This window comes from Oryzias latipes, chromosome 13 (genome assembly GCF_002234675.1).
Source record: "Oryzias latipes chromosome 13, ASM223467v1".
Taxonomy (NCBI): domain Eukaryota; kingdom Metazoa; phylum Chordata; class Actinopteri; order Beloniformes; family Adrianichthyidae; genus Oryzias; species Oryzias latipes.
This window is the reverse complement of record NC_019871.2, coordinates 1002846-1024236: the sequence shown is the minus strand read 5'-3', so window position 1 is coordinate 1024236 and position 21391 is coordinate 1002846. Positions and strand designations below refer to the sequence as shown.

The window sequence follows — 21391 nt, the reverse complement described above, 5'->3', positions numbered from 1 at the left end:
AATGATCCATAAAATGTCCCCAAATCTTTGTGAATTTGTCCTGCCGACCAGTCAGTTTGTATCGGATTTCCACCAAATCAGCTCAACATGTCGTTCAGCCATTTACAGAAACTAGGGGAAGTAGAAGCCTTCCAATCCTTCAGAATAATCCTCTTAGCTAAAATCATTCCAAACATGACTGCTTGTTGAGTTGAATGTGACAGCTTCTGAGTTTTCTCTGAATAAGCAAATATTGCAGAACATTGGGAGTTATTTGTACATTGTAAACGGAAATAAACAACTTAATATAATATAGTGTATTGTGAAGTATTCGTTAGGCTGAAAGGAACTTATGACGTACGGGTGATGCCATTGTAAGGTGCACTTACGCTATGCTCAAGTCGTTTGCAAGTAGTGAGTACTGACTATGTTCACGAACGGGTTGTGCATGTGATACATAAGTAGTTGTCTCATTTCCTTATTTCTAACAGTCAGGCTGCAGCGAGGAGCGCACACCTTTTACTTGAACAGCAGTAACGGACTCCCTGGGCTGTGTGTTTGGGTGGGGGTGAAAAAAGCAAAAATTTGTACCACTGGCCTGCGTCTCACCTACTTCACCCTTGCTTCTTGCTTACCCTTACGTGTGGTAGTGGTCACTACGACCTGTCGCCCGCAGCATGAACGTAGAAATATGTGCACGAACATTGTCTCTCTACCTGCTCACTGAAAAGTCTACGACTTTGGTGTTTTGCTTGGGCCACCCGCATACCCCGTTGTTGTCAGTAAGACACAAACTGCATCTGAGAACTGGATGACGTCATCCATTGAAAATGGCTTATTTCCAGCTCCAACCAAAATAAGTCAGTTTAGTAGAGATTTTTTCATGATACGGACGCTGCCGTGTTGGAGCCAGATTATGTCAGTAAGCAGTGATTGGTATGAGGTGGTTTTAGTCAACGTTTCTATGGCGACCACTCTCACCAATCTTGAGTAAGCTTGTTGGAGTTCAGTGCTTCTACCACTGAAAAGACGCTCAGAGGAATCTGTCAGTCAGACTTTCTGAACGTTGGAGGTGGGGGCCATCAAGCTCCACCTACTTTTATTGAGGCATCTGATTGGTAAGTTTATAACTTAAATTAGGCTTGCTGAAATGGAACATACCATTGTACATGTGGTAAATGTATCATCATGTATTTGTAAGGCTAATGTATACTGCACGCCTTTAAGTCACGCCTGCGTCTCACCCACTTCACCCTTACATTTGTAGAAGTGTTCACTACAACCTGTCGCTCGCAGCCGCAGACAATTAGCGTGACCATACTTGCTTTACGGGCTCATTGAGCAGTCTATGGCCTCAATGGCCCTGCGCGCCGTGTACAGGTTTGACCATTTTTTGCCCGCAGAAAGATCTTATGCAGTTTAAAGTGTAATTGTGATTAATGCTTGAGAAACGTTTGATCCAGGACTTGGCAAAGGTTATTTAGGAGTGACCATATTGGTCGATAATAACCAAAACAACCATCTTGAACCAGAACTATTCAAATTTATAGCTGGTTAGAGTCCTTTCACCAAACAGATCAAAAAGAATTATGTTTGGACTGGCAGACTTTTTTATGTTTGTACAGAGAAACTGAAAGTGAAGAACTCTATCCAGAGGAGGAGAGGTGAATGGCCCCAATCCCGATAATCTATCTAGTTTGAATCATCTATGTGGTTAAAGGTAGAGGCGCTGATACGGATAATAAATAACCTCATTAGGTGAAAAATCTCAGAGACAATAAACACAAAACCCAAATGGTTCCCCCCACAGTTCTAACATGTCCAACAGCACATTTAATGGATGCTTTTTTAAAGCCCCATTAATAAGTTTGAGGTTCAGACATAATGGTTGTCTGCGATAAATTTGAGTTGTTTATCATGGCTGGGTGGCATGTTGGGAGGAAGACTCATCAATATCCAAAATGTTCACATTATGCTTCTGAATACTAACATCACAACCGCTCCAACCAAAGAATTTGTAAGAACACATCCACTCAAAACATGGAAACGGGAATTAATACACAATATCTTCAGCAAACCAGGAGAAAAAGGGGTTTTACCACAAAGTCTAATTTATTTAAGATTGTGCTTCTCATCATTGCAGGACAATTTGAGATTTTAAACTATAAAACAGTCACAAATTTTGTCCCTTTTTCTTTTTTTACTCATTACTCATTTTATTTAGTTTCTTAAATTTAAAAATTGGCTCCAAATTTTAAAACTAAATAAAAAGAAACATTTATTGGTGGACTTTATCACAAATCTATGATAATTTTACTTTGGTCATTTTACTTTGACAAACTAAAGACAAGATTTGGCTTTTTAAATGAAACTAAAAGTGGTCTAAACTTGAATTTCGACTTTCTAAGACACCAGGAAGTTGTAAAAATATTGGTGCTAACTATTTGACTGTTTGCTTTTCAAGTAAAAGTCGACTGTGTTTCCTTTGTTGCAGATGAGTCAGTAGGAACTGCTTCTTGTTCACTCTCATACTTGTTATTTTTTAGTGAAACCAGACGTTTGTAGCTTTGCAGCATAAAACGGAGGCTGCAGCGTTTCCAGAGACCATAAGGTGGATGTTTAGGACAGACCCACTCTGATGAAAATGACAATTTCTGATGTTTAAAAACATTAAAACTGCATTTTTGAGTATCTCTTTTTTCAAATTGTTGTGAATCAGGAGCTGATAAAAAATTCCCTTTGACAAAAATCGTATTTGTGACGTACAAAACAAGGCTGGGCGGGGCAACAACCTCCTCCATGTACTTCCTGGTTTATAATGTTTTTCAGGTTAGTTCGCCTTTGAAATCTAAATTATGAAATCCGTTTCCTTGTTCTGTGGGGTGTTGGAATTTCTATCTACATGTGAGCTGAAGTGAAAACACGCTAAACTGGTTTTAAACATTTATTTTGTGTTAGTAGATGTTGGTATTTGTGCATCAGTTTGGTTCTTTTTACCTTTTTACTTACTATAAGTTTAACTTGAGCTGACATGCAAGACATACTGCAACCATTAATGGCAGAGGTATTAAACCAATTTTAGCCCAATTTAAAGTGAGACATTATCATGGACTGGCCTGTTCAAAGCTGAAGTTGAAGTCCGACTTTTTTTAGTTTCCTGTTTGTGGAAAATCAATTTTTTACCATAAAATGGCCCTACGTGAAATCTAGTTAAAAACGTATCTGAGCGCTTTTCGTTTTAAAATGTTTGCATACATTTTACAGATGATGAAGATTCAATAAAACAAAGTTGCTGATGATTTGTGACTAAATGAATTTTTTCATTGAATCACTAAAACAGCTGTATTCAGGCTCAGATCATCATTAAGGGCAAAAGGATGAACCACAGTTTTTGTAATTTTCTTGAATGCAGGGGAATATTTTCTCTGCTAAATTTTAATTGTAGCTTTGCTACAAGAATGTTCTGAACTTTTACAAGTTTTCACAGATCAGAAACGAACGTCCACTAATGAGCCCCTTTTTTAACTGCTTAGAGCTTCAGAATCAGCTGTTCATGTTGTTCAGATAAACGGTCAAAGAACGAGCGTTCTTCCGTGTGGCTGGTGACATCTCTGTCGTTAAAGCATTCAATGCAAATGTCTCTATCTTCGGAGTCGAAGGCTTTTCTTCTGTTTCCTCACTGGCTCTTTTCTGTACAAAGAAACTTCAATTATGTTTGTTTTTTGTTACTTTTGCACACTTTGGGGTTCCCATTTAGTGGTCAAAGCTCCATCTTTGACAAATCTATATTATATCACACTTGTGATCGAGTTCGGCATCTTGACATGCGTCTAGAGAGTCACAGAGGGATGTGGCGGAGAAATTCTGCTAGTTTTTACGAAACTGGAGTTCTTTCAGAGTCAGATTTAAAGTGAGAAGCTCTGATTTGAACCCTGAGTCGATGAAGCTTTAGCTCCAGCGTCCATGCTCTTCAAACTAGCATACCTCTTTGACCGTTTACTCGTTTAACGTATTTCCAACGGATTCTAATGCTAAATCTGATTCTTCAGAATCTGTTGGAATCCCGTTAACTGCATAAACCAGAGTTACGGTGATGGACAGCGCCGGTGTTAAAGGGTTAACTAAAACTTGAGTTCATATTATCTTCCAAAAGCACATATGGGTCGGATCGTGACTGCATTTAACTGCAGCTCAGCTGAAGTTTATAACCTGAAGTGTTCATAGAAGAAGAAAGCGTTAGCATTCTAGTATTTGCATCAGCCTAGTCACAGAAAGTGATCCTGACAGGAGACACGCTGTACTACCAGAGGAACACTGAGACCAGTTTGGACCGTTGAAGAGGTTCTGGATTCGATGCATGGAGAAAGCGCGGGAGGAGCTCGGATACTGGGGGGCTTCATGAAGTCATGGAGAAACAGAAATGCAGATTTGTCATTGTTAGCAGTGACAGTGTGGGTTCTTGTTGCTGAAGTCACAGACAGAAACATTTAGGCTCTGCATCCTTCTCCGGCTTTAAGAAACCTGCGCTGTTTTCCCCAGAGCTCCTGATGACCCGGCAGGGTTCACCTCCTGCTGCCTGCACTCTGTAATTTGAGCAGCCCCCTTCTTGAGTTTCTGCAGGTCCTTGGGTTTTTGCTCCCAGAAAACTTGACTCTGTAATATAGTTTATTTGAACAAACACCTCCAGAGCTGCAGCTTTCCCCCCAAAGATGATCTGGTGTTCGTTCGGTTGCAGCTGCTTCCAAACTTCAGAATTGAGTGTGTGCCTTGTGACGATGTCACCTAACATGCTGGAGAAAGGAGAAGCGTTCTGGCAGAACGGCAAGATTGAGGGAAGATCCAGAATTCTTTTTATGACCAAAAACACCACTTTAAACAGAACTTGAAAAACAGCGTGACTTAAGAAGGGTGGGGACACCTGAACAAACAGACTAAACTAAAGCAACTAGAGCCAATTAACCTAAATGAACCTGAAGTGTGAGCAGCTGTGTGCCGCTCCAGGGAGAGCCACGGGAGAAGGGGCGGAGCTCTCCAGGAGAAGGGGCGGGGCTCTCCAGGAGAAGGGGCGGAGCTCTCAAGGAGAAGGGGCGGAGCTCTCCAGGAGAAGCCCTACTGCTGGAGGCGGCTTGCTGCTACATGTTGAAGCGGAGCAAAAACCTGGTGGATCTCGCTCCAGGCTTTCTCTTTCACAGCTCTTTTATGAATGAAAGAAACACTTGTGTCATAGAATTCCAGCTGGACACAAACTGGAATTATGAATTTCTGTTTCATAATTTATATTCCTAAAACAATGAATTTAAAAGGACGCCATCCATACGTCACTGATTGGTCAAAGTTTAACTTTCAACTTGTGTGTACATTTTGAATGTAGAGCCATTTCCAAATGTATGCATATATAGCATTTTCATTGGAACAGGGTTGCTTCATGCAGGTATCCATCCATCATACATCCGTCCATCATCCATCCATCCATCCATCCATCCATCCGTCCATCATCCATCCATCCATCCATCCATCATCCATCCATCCATCCATCCATCCATCCATCATCCATCCATCCATCCATCCATCATCCATCCATCCATCCATCCATCCATCCATCCATCCATCCATCCATCCATCCATCCATCCATCCATCCATCCATCCATCCATCCATCCATCAGCAGCTAACACCAACCCCCAGCTTTGATGGAACCAACCGGCAGTGGTTCTGCGCTTTGCTCCTGCAGAAACCAGTTCTGGGAAATTAGAAAAGAATTTAGCTTTTAGAGAATTGTATTTGAATTATCAGATAAAGTTTGGAACTAAATGTGGAGCCTCAATCAATCACCACTTTTTTTCATATCAACGAATCTCCTGGTCAAACGTTGTTTTTTTGGAAATATTGAAAACAACATCAATTTTTTTCTTGTTGGCTTGCACTGTGGTGATTAAACTGAAAATATATAATCAGACCTGGAGAGGGCTGTGCTGTGGGGTAGTGGACAGCACTATCGCCTCACAGCGAAAGGCCCTGGCTCATATCCAGGTTGGGTCCTTTCCGTGTGTGGTTTGCACGCTTGGGTTTCCTCCAACAGTCCAAACACATGCTTTACAGGTTCCTTGGCGTCTCTGAGTGCCTGGTCCTGCAACAGACTGGTTATCTGTTCTGGGTGAATGCCGCCTTCGCCCAACAGTAGCTAAGATAGGCTCCAGCAACCCCGTGACCCTTAAAGGGATTCAGCGGGTCCTAAAGATGGACAGCAAACCTGGAGATGCCGGGTTGTAAAGGGTTGCAGTGAGACCTGGTTTTTAGATTTCTTGACAGCGCAGCTTTCAGGTTGGATTCTTGTTCTGTCTTTCAGTTGTGGTCTTGGACGTTTGCCCCACAGGTGCCAGACTTCAATCACATGAGAAAGACCCCCAGTTAGGGTGATAGTTAGGGTCCAACCGGCTTGTACTGACAATGTTTAGTGGTTTTGTTTTAGTTTATCTGTAAAATCTGTAGAAAGTAGGAGTCCCAGTCGTTGCACAATCACATTGAGTGCAGAAGGTGTTTTTTTTGCAGCTCAACCCATGAAAGCCTCTGGTACTGCAGAGGTCTAAAGCCTCTACATGCTCCAGCGTGAAGCTCTGAAGCTCATGCTGAGAATCAGGTCGGATGGGGTCAGAAGGCCATTTGCCCGTGACGCTTGTGAAAGCCTCACACAGAAGCCAGGATCTTTCAGAGAAGTTCTGCACATTTGGCAGGAAGAACAAAGGAGAATGAAAGTAGTTTGTATTTGTGTTGCAGCTGATGGAGCATGACAGCAATCATCAGCATGACTGCGCTGCTGCACCTTTGCTTCTTCTGCCATGATGTTTGTTCCACGACTGCCTGTAGTGAAGGAGCCTCCATGTAGGTGTTTGTGGGGGTTGTCTTATCAAATCCAACCTGTCTCAGCAGTAACATTGCCGCCCTGCACTCAGCCCATTGCCTCATGCAGGAATGCGGCTCTGGCACCAGCGCCGGGCCCGGTGGAGGCCCGGTAATGGTTCACTTCTCTCTGCACCTGCAGACATGAGCTTCACTGCACCGCTGTACAAGATAAGGAGTCTCGCTGAGACCCGTCACCATGTTTTTGAGCGAAACCTGGCTGCGGTTCTGTGTTTAGTTCATGTGCAACAAATTATGTGTATTTGCTTGTCGGCTGGCTCCTCTCCAAAACATACATTCCTTTCTTCCAGGCACTTCTTTTTAGTTTCTAATCAGAGACGTGAATCTGGATGCAGAGTCATTTATTATCCTAGTCTTAAACCAACAAACTCAAAGGCATTTTTCATTTTCCTAATGCATACTTACTGTAGAGCTGATCGATGTGAGATCTTTAAAGCTCCACAATGATCGTCTATCAAAATGAAAGGACACCTGCCTGAATTACATAATGTTATATCTAATGCTGCTTCACTTTTTAAGTGATTATCGCCCCACTTTTGGATTTAGAAAACGTTGACTTTGATGGTAACTCATGTAAATGTCCACCAAACATGGCCTGTTGGTTTAGGTTCTGGTTTTCATGGTCTTTGTGACACATCTTGTCCTCCAATCCCTTGGTTTCAAAAGTTGACCTCATCTGGCCGTCAGACTGGGATAACTGAGATGGAATTACCAAAAATGGAACAAATTTAGTACATTTATCTGGTAGAACTTCCTCTGTTTGTAGAATAAGAACAGTTTCATACATGAACAACATTCTGGATCTAAAGACCCACGGAGTCTTGGTGAGGCATCTTCCCAAATCCCCGCAGATGTTTTCATCCATTCTTCAGCAGCGTCCATCTGACCGAAGCTGTTTTACGTCCAAATCCTTTCATTTGTCTTCTTAAACCGTTTTGTCCCTTTCAGGGTCACGGGGCTGCTGGAGCCTATCCCAGCCACTCGTGGGCCGAAGGCAGGGGACATCTGTCGCAGGGCCACAATCACACACTAGGGACTGTAGGGACAATTTAGAGTCACCAGTGAACCTATGAAGCATGTTTCTGGATAGTGGGAGGAAGCCGGAGACCCCAGAGAAAACCCACACATGAACGGGGAGAACATCCGGTCCCCCAGCCGGGACGTGAACCAGGGGCCTTCTTGCTGTCAGGCAACCACCGTGGAGCCCAAATCCTCACTTCATAAACTAAGACCCATCATAAAGATGCTGGCGATACTTTAGGAACTAACATCTAGACCTGGAACAGATAAAGGCTAAACATAAGAAGGCCTGTTGGCTCTGCCACACCTGAGTGGGAAGCTTGTTCAGAACATCTGACCCCGCCCCTTAGGGATCTGAACCAAAGCTAGATGCTGAAGCATGGAGGATCCCAAGCAGGGAGCCATTGTGTCCCTTTTTTAATTCTAAAGTAGACCTGCTGGTTTAAACCCGCAATCCTCCCATCTGGACACTCTACCACTTGGTCACTGAGCTATAAAAGATCGTTTCCAACAAACCCTGACTTATTCTCCAGAAACCTTTCATAAAATAGGATTTAGATGTTCATGAAGGTGTGAAAACTTTTGTATTTTTTACAGCAAACCTGGGCTTTAGGTCCAAACTGAACTGTGCAGTTTAGCAACAGCATGGATGGAGCTATTCTGAAGACCAAAGACAGAAAGTGGTGGAAGTGAGATGATCTACAAGTTCAGGGGAAAAGTTCAGCACAAATCCAAAGAACCACAACCTGAGGAAAAGAATCAACAAATTTACCAGAGCGTACACGTCACATGACGAGATGGAGAAGGTGTTGACTAGCAAACGATCACGCCTCCATAAAGGCTTTGGTACCACTGGACCAAGTCAGTAAACTGACCCAAACAGGACTAAAAGGTTGCTGGTTCTGTTTTTAGCTGGTTCCATTCCAGATCTTTCAAAGAAGCAGTTCTCCACAGACAGGAGATGAGTCAGGACTGTGACATCACATCATCTATCACACGGAAGAAACGGAGAACATTTGAGACTTTAAACATGACAGAATTGATTGTGTCCTTAGAGTTTCTGCTGATGTTATGCAGAATTGTCCTGATTTCATCATCTTTTCATCAGGACTTTGTCTGATGTACATTCTTTAAATTATGTAGAAATGCAGAGGAGGACCATAATGTCACATGACAGCTTCTCTTCATTAGACCAAGTTGGTTGTTAACGTCTAAACATTGTTCTTCAGTACTTTTTGCCAAACCCCCCTCCTTACCCCCCCCCCCATATGCTGATGAAATCAGTGCAAAGTGTTTCTTCCCTCTGAACCAGTAAAGACCCGGTTCCTGTTATGAACCAGTTTGGGAGCCAGAATTTGGTGGGAATGGAAAGTTTTGTTCAGGCCTCCAAACTTCAACTCCTTCTAGTTTAGTAGAAAAGAGTCTCTAGTGGCCAGAATTCCAGCTCTCTTGTTCTACAGACCATGTCTGTCCCTTGATCTGTCCTTGCCATAAATCTGCCTGAACTAATCCAGATTAGGTGCAGAAGTGTTAAGTCGTTTGAGTTCTTAAATTATTTTTCTCTCAGACACTGGTTAGTTTTTGTTAAACGTACCGACATGCTTCGGTGGAATACCCTCCGCCTTCGTCAGGGTCGTCATCAGGTGGTGGTGATCTGACGTCTTTAAAAACAGATTATTGTGACTCAGGCGGACTCACCTGTCAGACTTTGACTAGTGACTCCGCCCCTTGATGTCCATTTTTTGCTGGAGGATGTTGCTCCAGGTTTGGGAGAGCAGGAATGGCCCCTCATCGCGGTTCTTGGGTTGTGGGCTCGCTTTGGTATCTCCACCGCCTCCATGATCCGTCTGTGGTGTCTGTTGTCTTCAGTCAGAGGACTTTGGCCTTTTCCCAGTCCATGATGTGGTTTTCATGTTTGCAGTGGTCCATTATGCTGATTTCATGTTTTCTTGTACTGCCTGTTGTGGTCTGGCTCTTGTTAGTATTTTCTTTGTTTCCTTTTTCATTCTTTTTGATGTTCCGTTTTTCTTGTGATGAACGTGCGTCCTGTTTCTCTGATGTATGTTTTATTGCAGGTGTGACATGGGATTTCATAAATAACGAGGCATTTCCTATTTTGCTCAGTCTTGTTTTTTGGGTGAACCAGTAGTTGCCTGAGTTTTTTATACGGTTTAACTGGGGGGGGGGCTGATGTGATGTTTTGTTATGGCCCTTTGGATGCGTTCTGTTGTTCCTCTGATGTATGGTAATGTAACCATTCCTTGTGTTCTGATTTCCTTGTCAGTTTCCTTGTTTTTCCTCTGCTCCACCTGTTTTTGTCCCTTCTTTATGGCCCATTGGGATACTGACACCTGGTTGGTGCGTTTTGTTTGTGTTTCCTCTCTTCTGTTTTGTCCTCCGCGTCCGTTACCAGTTCTGCACGATCAAATAAGGTTCTTACGACGGATATTTTGTGAGTGGTGGGGTGTTCCGATGTCCATAATTAATATTGGTTTGTGCGAGTCGGTTTCCTGTATACTTTTATTTTTATGGGGCGGAGTCACAAAGACGTCACACACCGCCACCTGATGACGACTCTGATGAAGGCGGAAGGTATTCCACCAAAACATGTCGGTACCTTTGACAAAAACAAACCAGTGTCTGATAGTAAAATAATTTAAGAACTAAGTATAATTTATAGACACAATGAACTTTATTGAATCATTGTTAACTCGTTTGTTGGATTATGGTTTTGGTCAAACCTGTAGGAGACAGAGTGGCATCCCTGGCGTCTCTGGCAGTTGCATCCGTGCATTCAGCTCTCGCTCAGGGTCTCATTGGCGTGCAGAGAGCGCCGCCAGTTCATCTTAACGGCAATCATTCCAGCATTTCAACGAGCCTTAAAAAGGGGAGAAAAAACAGGCATTCAGAGCTGCCGCCTCCAGAAAATGTTTGGATCTGTTGATGCGTTTGCATCACAGCTGCTGCACTCCACCAAACATGGAGCTGGGGTTTCACAGAAACATCTGGGAGGCAGATTCCTCAGTTTCTCTAAGTTTCCTGTTTTTCTGAAACCTCTGCAGGTCACTTCTTCAGATTTTCTGCTTCTAACATTTACATTTCCTTCTTGAAAGTTTTGAAATTTACAGCAAAAATAGCTCTTCAAGCTCTTCTTTTGGTCACGTGGAAAAAAAGTGATGAACAGACTCAAAGTATGTGTATAACTAACCAGCTTTAGAAATATAAAGTCTTTATGAAGTACAGCGGAGCGGCTGTGTTCCCTCATAACTTCATAAATTCCTTCTTCCCCAGATGGCTAAAGGCTGATTGTGCAGCTCAACCTTTTACACAAATCTGAATATTGCTTTCAGCATCGATTGTATTTAAACCTACTGTAAATATGACTGAGTTCTAGAAAGGAGGCATTGAAAGAAACAGTGTTAGACGTGGCATTAGTTTTTTTCTCGTTCAGATCTTTGTTGGTGTTTTTCCAGAGATCATAAGACCACAAAATAATTTTATCCTCATCCAGAAACTATACCTGACAATCCAGCAAAGGTTGAAACTTTGGTAAATCCTAATCCAGGAATGCGTTAATCTAAGATGTTTTCAGTGAATTAAACCAATGAAGTACACCTTAAAACTGCAGATGTTGTGGAGGATTTGTAGGTTTGCAACACAGACTCTCTGAGTCTGCTCACAGCAGCGGTTCTGGATGAATCCGTGCCGGATCTTGATTGTTCTGTTCATCCGAAGTCTCCCTGTCCAGATTCACGTCCTCCATAATTTTAAAGAAAGAGGAAGATGTCATCTTCTAGAGCTAAAAGCATGTCTTACATTTGTCTGTTTTTTCTGCAGTTCAGTTCCATTGTTTACATTTGTAACGTGTCGGATTACATAACTGACGTCAGAGCTTTGGAAAAATGACATGTTTAGTATTAGATCCGTATGACCCAGAATCCACCAATCCGGGCTTTGGAGAACCTCTGCAAGCCGACCATTGACACAAAGCAGGGAAACCAACTGGACTGTGGTGCTGTGACCCTGCAGAGGACTAAGCAGATATGGATGGATGGATGGATGGATGGGTGGATGGATGGATGGATGGATGATGGATGGATGGATGATGGATGGATGGATGATGGATGGATGGATGGATGGATGGATGGATGATGGATGAATGGATGAATGGATGGATGGATGATGGATGGATGGATGGATGGATGGATGTTGGATGATGGATGGATGGATGGATGATGGATGGATGGATGTTGGATGGATGGATGGATGGATGGATGTTGGATGATGGATGGATTGTGCAACTTTGTGCAGCTCTGCAGCATTTGTCGTTTTTTATTCCACAATTCAATACGGTTTTTTTTAACAGAAATCTGATTTTTTTATCATAGAGGGAAAAACCATGAGGATGTTTTCGTTCCTCCAATATTTCCGTCTCATTCATTTTTCTTTTTTATCTTTGTTTAGAGTCTGCATGGAGATCCAAGCTTCTGATTTACAAACCACATTTGAACTAAACTCAGTGAAATCTTTGTTCCCAGCAGCTACTCTGAATAAATTCTCCCAGACGAAGAATCAGGCCTGGTAAAACTTTGGAAGCAAAGGTGATCCGTGGATCCTTAAAAATTCTGAAAAGGTCTTAAACCTACTTTTACTAAAATAAGGCCTTAAAAAGTATTAAGTTGTCTTAAATTCTGGTGAATGGGTCCTAAATATTTTCTCGTTAACGTGGTGTGACCTCCTGTCTCTAACAACAGAAAAAACGGTGTCATACATCCGTGATTGTAAATCGTTTCACCTCAGCTTATTAGCTCATAATAAGTTCGTGGTGATTGGATCTCATGTGTAGAGGAAGCAAACTCTGGCTGTTTCATTTTCTGTGTACATGTGGTCCTAAATGAGATTCTAAATCTTCTTAAAAATCCTTAAATGTAACTTCTGATAGTCGTTTTACACTCTAGGACTTCCTTCCACATTCAGCCTGTTTAACATCATTGTTGTTCCTAACCCAATACTCGCTTTGAACCTATTGAAACCAAATCTGATCAGAGCAATACTACTCCTAACCCAAGATAAACTCGCTTTTTAGCCTTGACTTCTTTCTGTCCAATGGAAGATTCCCTCTTTTGGATCTCACCAAAGTGACAAAACTGTCCACACAATAAACTTCAAAGACATCTCTTGATTATCTTTTGCTTTTATTTCTACACTCTTAGAAACAAAAGAAAAATGATTTGACTTTAAGGGAATCCCCTTGGGTAGCTCTTCCAGCTGAACCCAATCGTTTCAATCTTTCTACATTACAAACCAGTCGATGTTCAGGAAGTTCTAAGTCTTGTTGCAAACCCCGCTTTTTGGACGATTGCTTTCACTTTCTCCCCATTTCATCTCAAGCCTGTTCAGCGGGAGACTTTAATGACACACCACGCTTTGAATCACCTCATCTTCATGTTTCTAAGGGATGGCTGGAGGAGCACAGACTCATGTTGCCTCCCTAAGCCCCTCCTCCCCCGCAGAGGTCTCTGCATGGAGCTGCAGACGCTGTGGAGGTCGTCTTTGCTGTGAGATTTGAAGAGTCAGAAAGTTTTCTCTTCCGTCTCAAACATTTAGGTGGAAAAATCCGCCTCTTGATTCCTGAACGTCCTGTTGTCATTTGAAGTTTTGGGATCATTTTCGCTCTTTTCATTTTTAGTTTTTCATTAATTATCTTCATACTGTTGGAAGCTGTTTGTTTGACTCAATTTTATGAATGGATGGATGAAATGAAAAGCAAACTTTTCTCTCTAGTTTTCCTCCATTTTCTGCACCAGTTCAAAGAGTTCAAGCGCTCTGCCATTGGTTGACCTCCGACTGTCTCAGTCCGACTCTGAACCTCCGGTGTGTCCGTCCACAAATCTCCAATATCTGCTGTTTGGTGCTTCAAAGCTGCCAGATGCATCAGAAATCCTCCAGCTGCCAGAATCCAGGTTTCAAACATCCAAACAGGAACTCATCTTCAACGTCTTCCTCTGCCAGTTGGGATAGACGGTCCAACCTCCACTTGTCCCGTGGAACTTTGGTGTAAAAGTTGTTTGTTTCTCCTATGTTCCTTGGTTCCTATCAATTCCTTCTCTTGTGGGGTAAATTTCCTAAAGCTGATGCAAATATTTTTAAAAATTAGTTTCTTTCCTTTTCTAAAACTTTTCAGAAAAGTCAGCATAGTTAAAAAGAAGACTTTCATACATTTTAAGAAGTTGAACCTCTGGGTCTGATGGGGGTCATGATGTCCCGCTGACTTCAGCAGAACCTAACCTGACTGCTTTGAACAACAATGGATCCCTTTTGAGGATCCTCTTGTTGGGGCTTCTGTGGACATCATCCGGGCTTCCTTCCATCTGGAGGACCGGTGGTTGTTTTGCCGTTGTCTTGGTCTTGTGGATGAGGGTGTCCCTCCGCTGCTGACCCCTTCCCTCTGCTCTCTGCAGGTGCTCAGTGTTTGGACCTCATGAACCAGGTCACGTGCCGCTGTCCGCTCGGTTTCACGGGCTCCCGCTGCGAGACCAACATCGATGACTGCGCCAGCCGTCCCTGCTTCAACGCCGGCACATGCGTGGACGGCGTCAACAACTTCACCTGCAGGTGCCCCCTGGGCTTCACCAGCAATGACTGCTCCGAACACAGAAACCCCTGTGACCAGTTCCCCTGCCACAATGGCGGCGCTTGTTATGTCCACTTCACCGGCCCAGTCTGCAAGTGTTCTGTAGGCTTCATGGGTAATCACTGTGAGTACTTCTACCCCCCTGAAAAGGAAGGCGTCTCTCCTGCACTGGTTGCAGCCATCACACTGGGTTTGATAACTCTGTCCATGCTGGTGTGTGCCGCCGTGCACATCCTGCGGCAGCTGCGCCGCAGCAGGGAGCTCGCCGCCATTTCGACATCTGTGAAGAACGATCTGGAGGCGGTCAACAACCGCAATGCAGTGATCGGTGGAGGGATACCCAACAATGGGAGCAGCTTGAAGGAGAAGGAGTCCTTCCTCCTTCCTGGGGGTCACCTCAAAGTGTCCAATAAAGATGCGGCGCTGGCAGAGAAGGGAGGCGACATTTCTGTGTTCAAGAGAAACCTGGCAGGCTGCAACCTGGCAAAAGAGGAGCAGCACCTGGAGACGAGCAAGTTCGACCTGTAAGGCTATAACCATGTGAGGGTTTGATGCTATCTGTGTTTCTGTGCTCCGTCCCATCTCCACGGCCTGCTGGCGTGGCGTGAAGACATGCGGCTGCCTGTCTGCCGTCTTTATCTGATCTGTCTGGTGTTTCTGTCGCACAGCTGCACGCAGTACGACTGTCAAATCAAATGTGACTCATCCGTGACTGTCCCCTTCTCAGTTTTGCAAAGGACAGCCTATATCACCGGGTCTTCTTCATCCCCGAGCCGATGGAGCAGCGCGTGTTTGCCACCGAGGTGAGGCTCTCGCATCAACGCTGCAGTCTAGTTTGTGTTAAAGCCATGAAACCATTGCAGTCTGATCTTTACTTGGTCCCAATGAGAGCAAATGTTGTTTTTTACTGACAATCAGCTGAAAAGACTCACAGAAGTGGTGAAGTTTGGCTCTATTGTTGCCTTAAAACTGTCTGCTTAACAGGTTTGAGCTTTTTGGAAGTTCAAATCATAAATCTCGCCTGGACGCTTCCAGGAGGCGCCAAGCTCCACATTTGTGAGGCGGTTGGAGCGTATCGCTGTGGCGGCAGCATAGTCAAGGGTTTATTATGAAAAACACTTTTTATTTTTTTTTATTTCAGAACTTGTGTTCTGCAGAATGGACAGGGCATTAGAAAAACATGCTCATGGTCATAATTTGCTATGCAACACATTTCTAAAGGAATCACTGTCTAAACGTCTTCTACCGCTCCCGATGCATCAAACAGCTTCAATTGACATTACAGATTTTGGTCGCCGTGTTAGATAAAAAGATCATCTGAGAGGGAATCAAACTTTACCCAAGTGCTTGGCATAGAAATGTTGACTCAGACCAGTCGCTGCTTACTGAAGACGTCTGGCTCCAACATGGCGACGCCTGTATCGCCAAAAAATGGCGACTGAATTGATTAGATTTTGTTGGAGCTGGAAATGAACCGTCTTGCATCCGTCCAGTTCTCGTTAGATACTAGACTCATAATCAACAGTCAACCGTCTACTCAGGTCAAGTAAAGGTCGTGACACTTCTGCCAAAATATTTTCTGTTTTCAGCCTTTGGAAGGAGAAGAAAACATTGATTTCTCAAAAGCAGTGGTGACTCAGCCCCTCCCACTTGCTTCCTTCCAGGTCATGGTTATTTGTCAAAAAGATCATCTCTACATGGATGTGTATCTGAACTAACCTGTTTTTTTCTACAGGTCATTTCTACCTAAAATGCTCCTAAACTGTGCCTTGCTCAGTCTGTTACTGGTGTCTCATGCAGTGCATGTTCAATGGTTCACCTTCATTTGAACAATCTGACTTGTTCTTTTAAAAAAGACATTATAATAATCAAAAAACATCAAATCACCTTTTCTCTGAAGTTCCCAGGATAAATACGACCATTTTTGATCAAAGTGTAATAATTGCTTTCACCTCAACTCTGTGCCATTAGCTGAGCTTTTCATTGAATGTCAGATTTGAGTTTCTTTGTTTTATGGCAACAGTTTGGAACAAGATGTCATAAACTCAAAATAAAGAATGTTAAGATTGAACTGAAAGGCACTAAAGTTGAGAAAAATATGGGTCCCTCAATGGAACCTTGTGGGGCTCCTCAGTTGGCTGATGAAGTGTCCAATGGACTAATAGAAACATTCACCGTTACAGTCTGTGTCCCAACTATCCTCACGGGTGGAAACGGACCGTCCATTCGGTGAAAAAGGGTCAAACCTGTACTAAGTCTCAAGATCAGAGATGCTCACTGAACCCGGGAGAGAAAATGTTCATTTTGGCTACATGTGCGCTGCGGGTTGTAGTGAACGCCCATATAACATGTATGAGGGTAGTACGTCAGGCGCAGGTGTGTCTTATAAAAAATGTTTTTCAATCCCTCCAAATCCTGCAGACTGTACAAAGTGCTGTTCCTGTGATAAATGTGCCATAAGGGCAGTTGTGACAAATGCTTTACTAACAACTAGAATAGATTATTTATCATTTGAATTATATTTACTAAAGTGTTGTTAGATTTTTGTATCAAAGAGCTGGATTGTGACGCCACCCAGAAATGGAATAAAAGTCATCTGACCCTGGGTTGACCCCCCCCCTAAAGTACCCCCCCCCCTTTATCATTTTGGCCACGTTGAGGTCAACTGTTATCGATGAATCTTACTGATGTTATATTTCAGTAATCAGGGAATCTGCAGAGGAAAAGAAAAGGTTTGTGAGCAAAAGCCTGATGGAGTTCACTTTAAAGTAGCACCTTAACTCACTGTGATGTCACAGGGCTGGGTATCACCGCCAAACTCTAAAACCCATTCAGTTCAGATTCACAAGGCCGTGACTGGCTCTGCGGTGGACTGGCCAACTGTCCAGGGTGAACCCCGCCCTCATCTGGCAGTAGCTGGGTACGCTCTGGTCTCCTGTCACCTTGAACGGGAGGAAGCGGATATACCAGATGGATGGATGATGGATGGATGGATGGATGGATGGATGATGGATGGATGAACGGGTGGATGGATGGATGGATGGATGATGGATGGATGAACGGGTGGATGGATGGATGGATGAATGGATGGATGGATGGATGGATGGATGGATGAATGAATGAATGAATGAATGAATGAATGGATGGATGGATGGATGGATGGATGGATGGATGGATGGATGGATGGATGGATGGATGGATGGATGGATGGATGGATGGATGATGGATGGATGTGATTGGATTTATGATTGATTCCTATTCTTTTTTTCTTTTTTGTAAATGACCGGTGAAATTTCTTCTGCATGAATCCTTTTTGCTTGTATGAGAAAACAGTTTTCATGTCATCTTGGAGTGAACCATCGGAAAACCTGTTGATTTTATTTTAGCCATGCTACTGCCATCAACACTTTAGCACTGAAGATGTTGAAGGGAAACAGGACGGTCTTTGAATCTTGAACTGTTTTCTCCATCAATCTGAATCAGCTGATTCTGACTAAAAGAAAAGCGTCTTTTCGTGTCGGTTGTTATTCAACACTTTATGATCAATCAGACTTGGCTGATTTACGTCAACTGCTGTAAAGTGTTACATGTCAGCGCAAGGCTGCTCTTCTCCGCCTCAGAATCCGTTGGAAATGCGTTAATAGCGAAAATAGTTGAAGAGTTACGGTGTTCAAAAGAATGCAAACACTGGAACTAAAGCTCTGGCGTTGAAAGGGTTAAAGACAGCAAAGAGTTTTCCCGCCTTAAGTTAGCAGGAATTACAGTATATTATAATGAATTCCTACATGTTATGAATCTAAATGTCATCTCATAGATTCATAAGCATAAAATCTTTTTCCCAGCCCTATGAGTTAGTGGTAGAAAGCCTGAGGATATCATGTATGCTGATGACTAACTGCTGCTTCTGTCTCCTTCCCAGGTATGAGTTTCAGACCAGCAGAGGAACTTTTTACGCTAAAGGCCTGAAACTTCTCAGTGAAGACAGTACATCCAGAGGATCCTTTCTTCATATAAGTGTTTATTTAGGCGTTATCGCTGCTGCTCAATGGAAACAAAAAAGACTTTCTATTCCCCTTGATTCTGACAATGAGAGAGAAAAACAACCGAATGTCCTGCAATGTTTGCACTATCAACCTTTTCTATACAGCAAATAGTAAGTTCAGACATTAGTGTTTGAACTCTTTTACATCTAACATGAGCCTGACGTCCACAAATGAACAGGTCTGGTGCCTTAGCTCTCCTGCCTAAATACTGTGTGCCATTTGACCACAAATAGGAAACAAGATTTTAGGTCAAACGACCCAAACTTTGCTGATCCTGAGGGGTTGTGAGTGACTGTTTTTGAGCTGTTCCGGTGCGGCGGGTCTTTGTCCGCTGGAACGGCCGCGTTAGCCTTACAATCACTAAACCTGAAAGTGCCTCTTGACCGGACAGCTAGGCCTTGAAGCCACTGTTGGAGGCAAGACCTGACCTTATTCTGTCCACGGAGACCAGGAAGTCCCACCAGAGCTGAGCTGCTCTACAGCACAGTTCTGTCCCAAGTCTGAAGCTGGTCCTCGTCTCCTCTTCCAAAAAGTAGTCCCATCTGAGCAAGTTTTCAGTTGGAACTCAGACAGAACAATCCTTCACCTTATAAGCTGATAATCTTCTAAGTGTTAACCATTTTTTAGATGTACACCTCCTCTAACTTCAGCCATCTTCTACCACATCTAACTTAAGACCTGTATGGAATAAAAGCTTCCCTTCCTGCAGCAGAATCAGATTGATCTGAAGGGAAATCATCATCTTGATCTACATCAAGATAACCCGAACCTCTTTTAAGCAGTTAAAGCAGTTGTTTTTATTCCATTTGATACCAAAAATCTGTCATTTCTGATGCTTTTATACTATCTTGGCTGTCTTTGTTAATTTAAGAAGCAATGCAATGTGTACATATCTTTCAGACTACAGTTTTCCTATTTAATTTTTTGCTTTTTGTACATAATTTTGTATTTATGGAAGATAACTGTATATATATGTCTACGTTGATGTGTTCAATGTCTCATTTCAGAATCAAGAAATATATATTTTTCATAAATGAGTAACAAAAAAGCAAAAAAATCTAATTTTGTTTTTATTCTTTTTTTTTTGGGGCAACAACTTGTAAACGGTAAATTATTGGTAAATTCTGGTGAAGGTCAACTATAGTTTGTGGCACAGCTGAGGTCCATTTCAGAAGTGTGTGTCTTTGTGTGTGACTGTGTGTTAGTATGTATGTGTGCATCTAACTGTGTGTGTCTTTCTGAGTGAGTGTGATCATGGTTTGTGTGTTTACATGTCTATGTGTTTGTTTGGGTGTCTCTGTGTATTTATGTGTGTTTTTTTAGATTTTGTGTGTGACTATGTGTGACTGTGTGTGTGTGTGTTTGTCCACACTACAGAGGGTTCTGGAAGAAGGGGTCCACTCTGGCAGAAGAACTAAAAGATGCTTTTAGTGATTGACGATGGAATAGCTCTAAGATGTAAATGATTTGCTAAATGCAAACATAGTCAGGCGATGTGAGAAACGACTAAAGGAAATCAGAAGCAACAGGAAACATTAGGAGAATCTGAGACCGCGGCATAGAATCTGAAAATGTCACGACTCTCTTCCACCTGAAAACTGCTACTAAGAAGGACGGCCAACAAACAGAAACGTAACACTAAAGAAATGCTAATGCATGCTAGAACTAAAAGTTCAGAATTAAGTGCAAACCAACTATGCTAGAGAATGGAAAAGCCCAACAGAATTCTGTCTTTTGTGGCCTTTTTTTTGTCTGTGAAGGTCTTTTTAGTCTCGACCTGCCCATGGAGAGGTGGTAGAAAGTGGGATAATCTGATTCTTCAGCTGATAACTGTTGTTTCGGTCAACGCCGTAAACCCCGAAGAGGAAAACTTGTGCGCCAACGGCTCAGTAAGTCTACAGCTCTGTCCTTTGAAGCCCGTCAGTCTCCGTCCTCCGTTCTTGGGTTTACAGTTTCACCGGGTCGTTGTTCCGTATCGCCTCTTCAGTAAATGAATATCTACTGCCACGCGTCAGAAAGCGACAGCAGGACCTTTCGACTCTGGCTCACCTGCTCTGAAACACAACACACCTGTCCTCAGGCTGAACTCTGAACTCTGCTGGCTGTCAGTCAGCAGGTGGAAACAGAAACCGTCACACAGCAGAGCTTAGATTCACTTCCCTTTCACATACAGGGAAATAAATGTTTTTGAGAAGGGGCTGATGGAAACGGTAGCATTAGGGGCTTCCAATGCATCCTGGGATAGAGAGGAACCCGCACAGGAAATCTATCTGCCTTCAGGCTATCGGGCGCTCTAAGATAACCTTCAGCTACAGTAACCTAGGCACTAAATCACAAGCCAGGACAATGGAAACGCCAACTGTGCCAAGATAACGGCAAAAACCTCTGCTGGTCGTTCCCATGTCAGTTCATTCCTTCCCCCAAGATCTTCACAGACCTTCAACTGAGTCTGGACTTTCATTCCAAAAGCACAAATTGAAGTTTCTGATTCTTTATGGCCCATGATCCTGCTGGAAGATCCAACAGTGAGCCGTTCATATGTCCTGAAAAAAAAACTTAAAAAGGGGGAAAGTGACCATCAGAAAGTCCTGGTCTTCACAGAAATCATAGAGTTTCAGAAACTACATTCATGCAGACGATGACCTAACTTTAAAACGACCTGTTACTGTTAGGTCTGATCGCCGTAACAAACGGTGGCACCGAGTATCTTAGCTGATGTAGGAACTAATCAGATGTAACTAAAGTGGGAATAGACAAGTACAAGTCAAAGATTAGCCACGTAAACGTTCTGACTGATC

At 43.0% G+C, this 21391-nt stretch overlaps 1 protein-coding gene across 3 annotated transcripts in view; it reads left to right on the top strand.

Moving 5' to 3' along the window:
• LOC101170775 (delta-like protein C) overlaps window positions 1-19650 on the top strand; it is a 62658-nt gene extending 43008 nt beyond the window's left edge. For all 3 annotated transcript variants that reach the window (XM_023961694.1, XM_011482159.3, XM_011482160.3), the window contains 3 exons: window positions 14378-15074; window positions 15278-15353; window positions 18470-19650. In XM_023961694.1, coding sequence (XP_023817462.1) covers window positions 14378-15074; window positions 15278-15353; window positions 18470-18475 — 779 coding nt within the window. In that variant the 3' untranslated portion in view covers window positions 18476-19650. The remainder of the gene's footprint in view (window positions 1-14377; window positions 15075-15277; window positions 15354-18469) is intronic.
• The last annotated feature ends 1741 nt before the right edge of the window (window positions 19651-21391 follow it).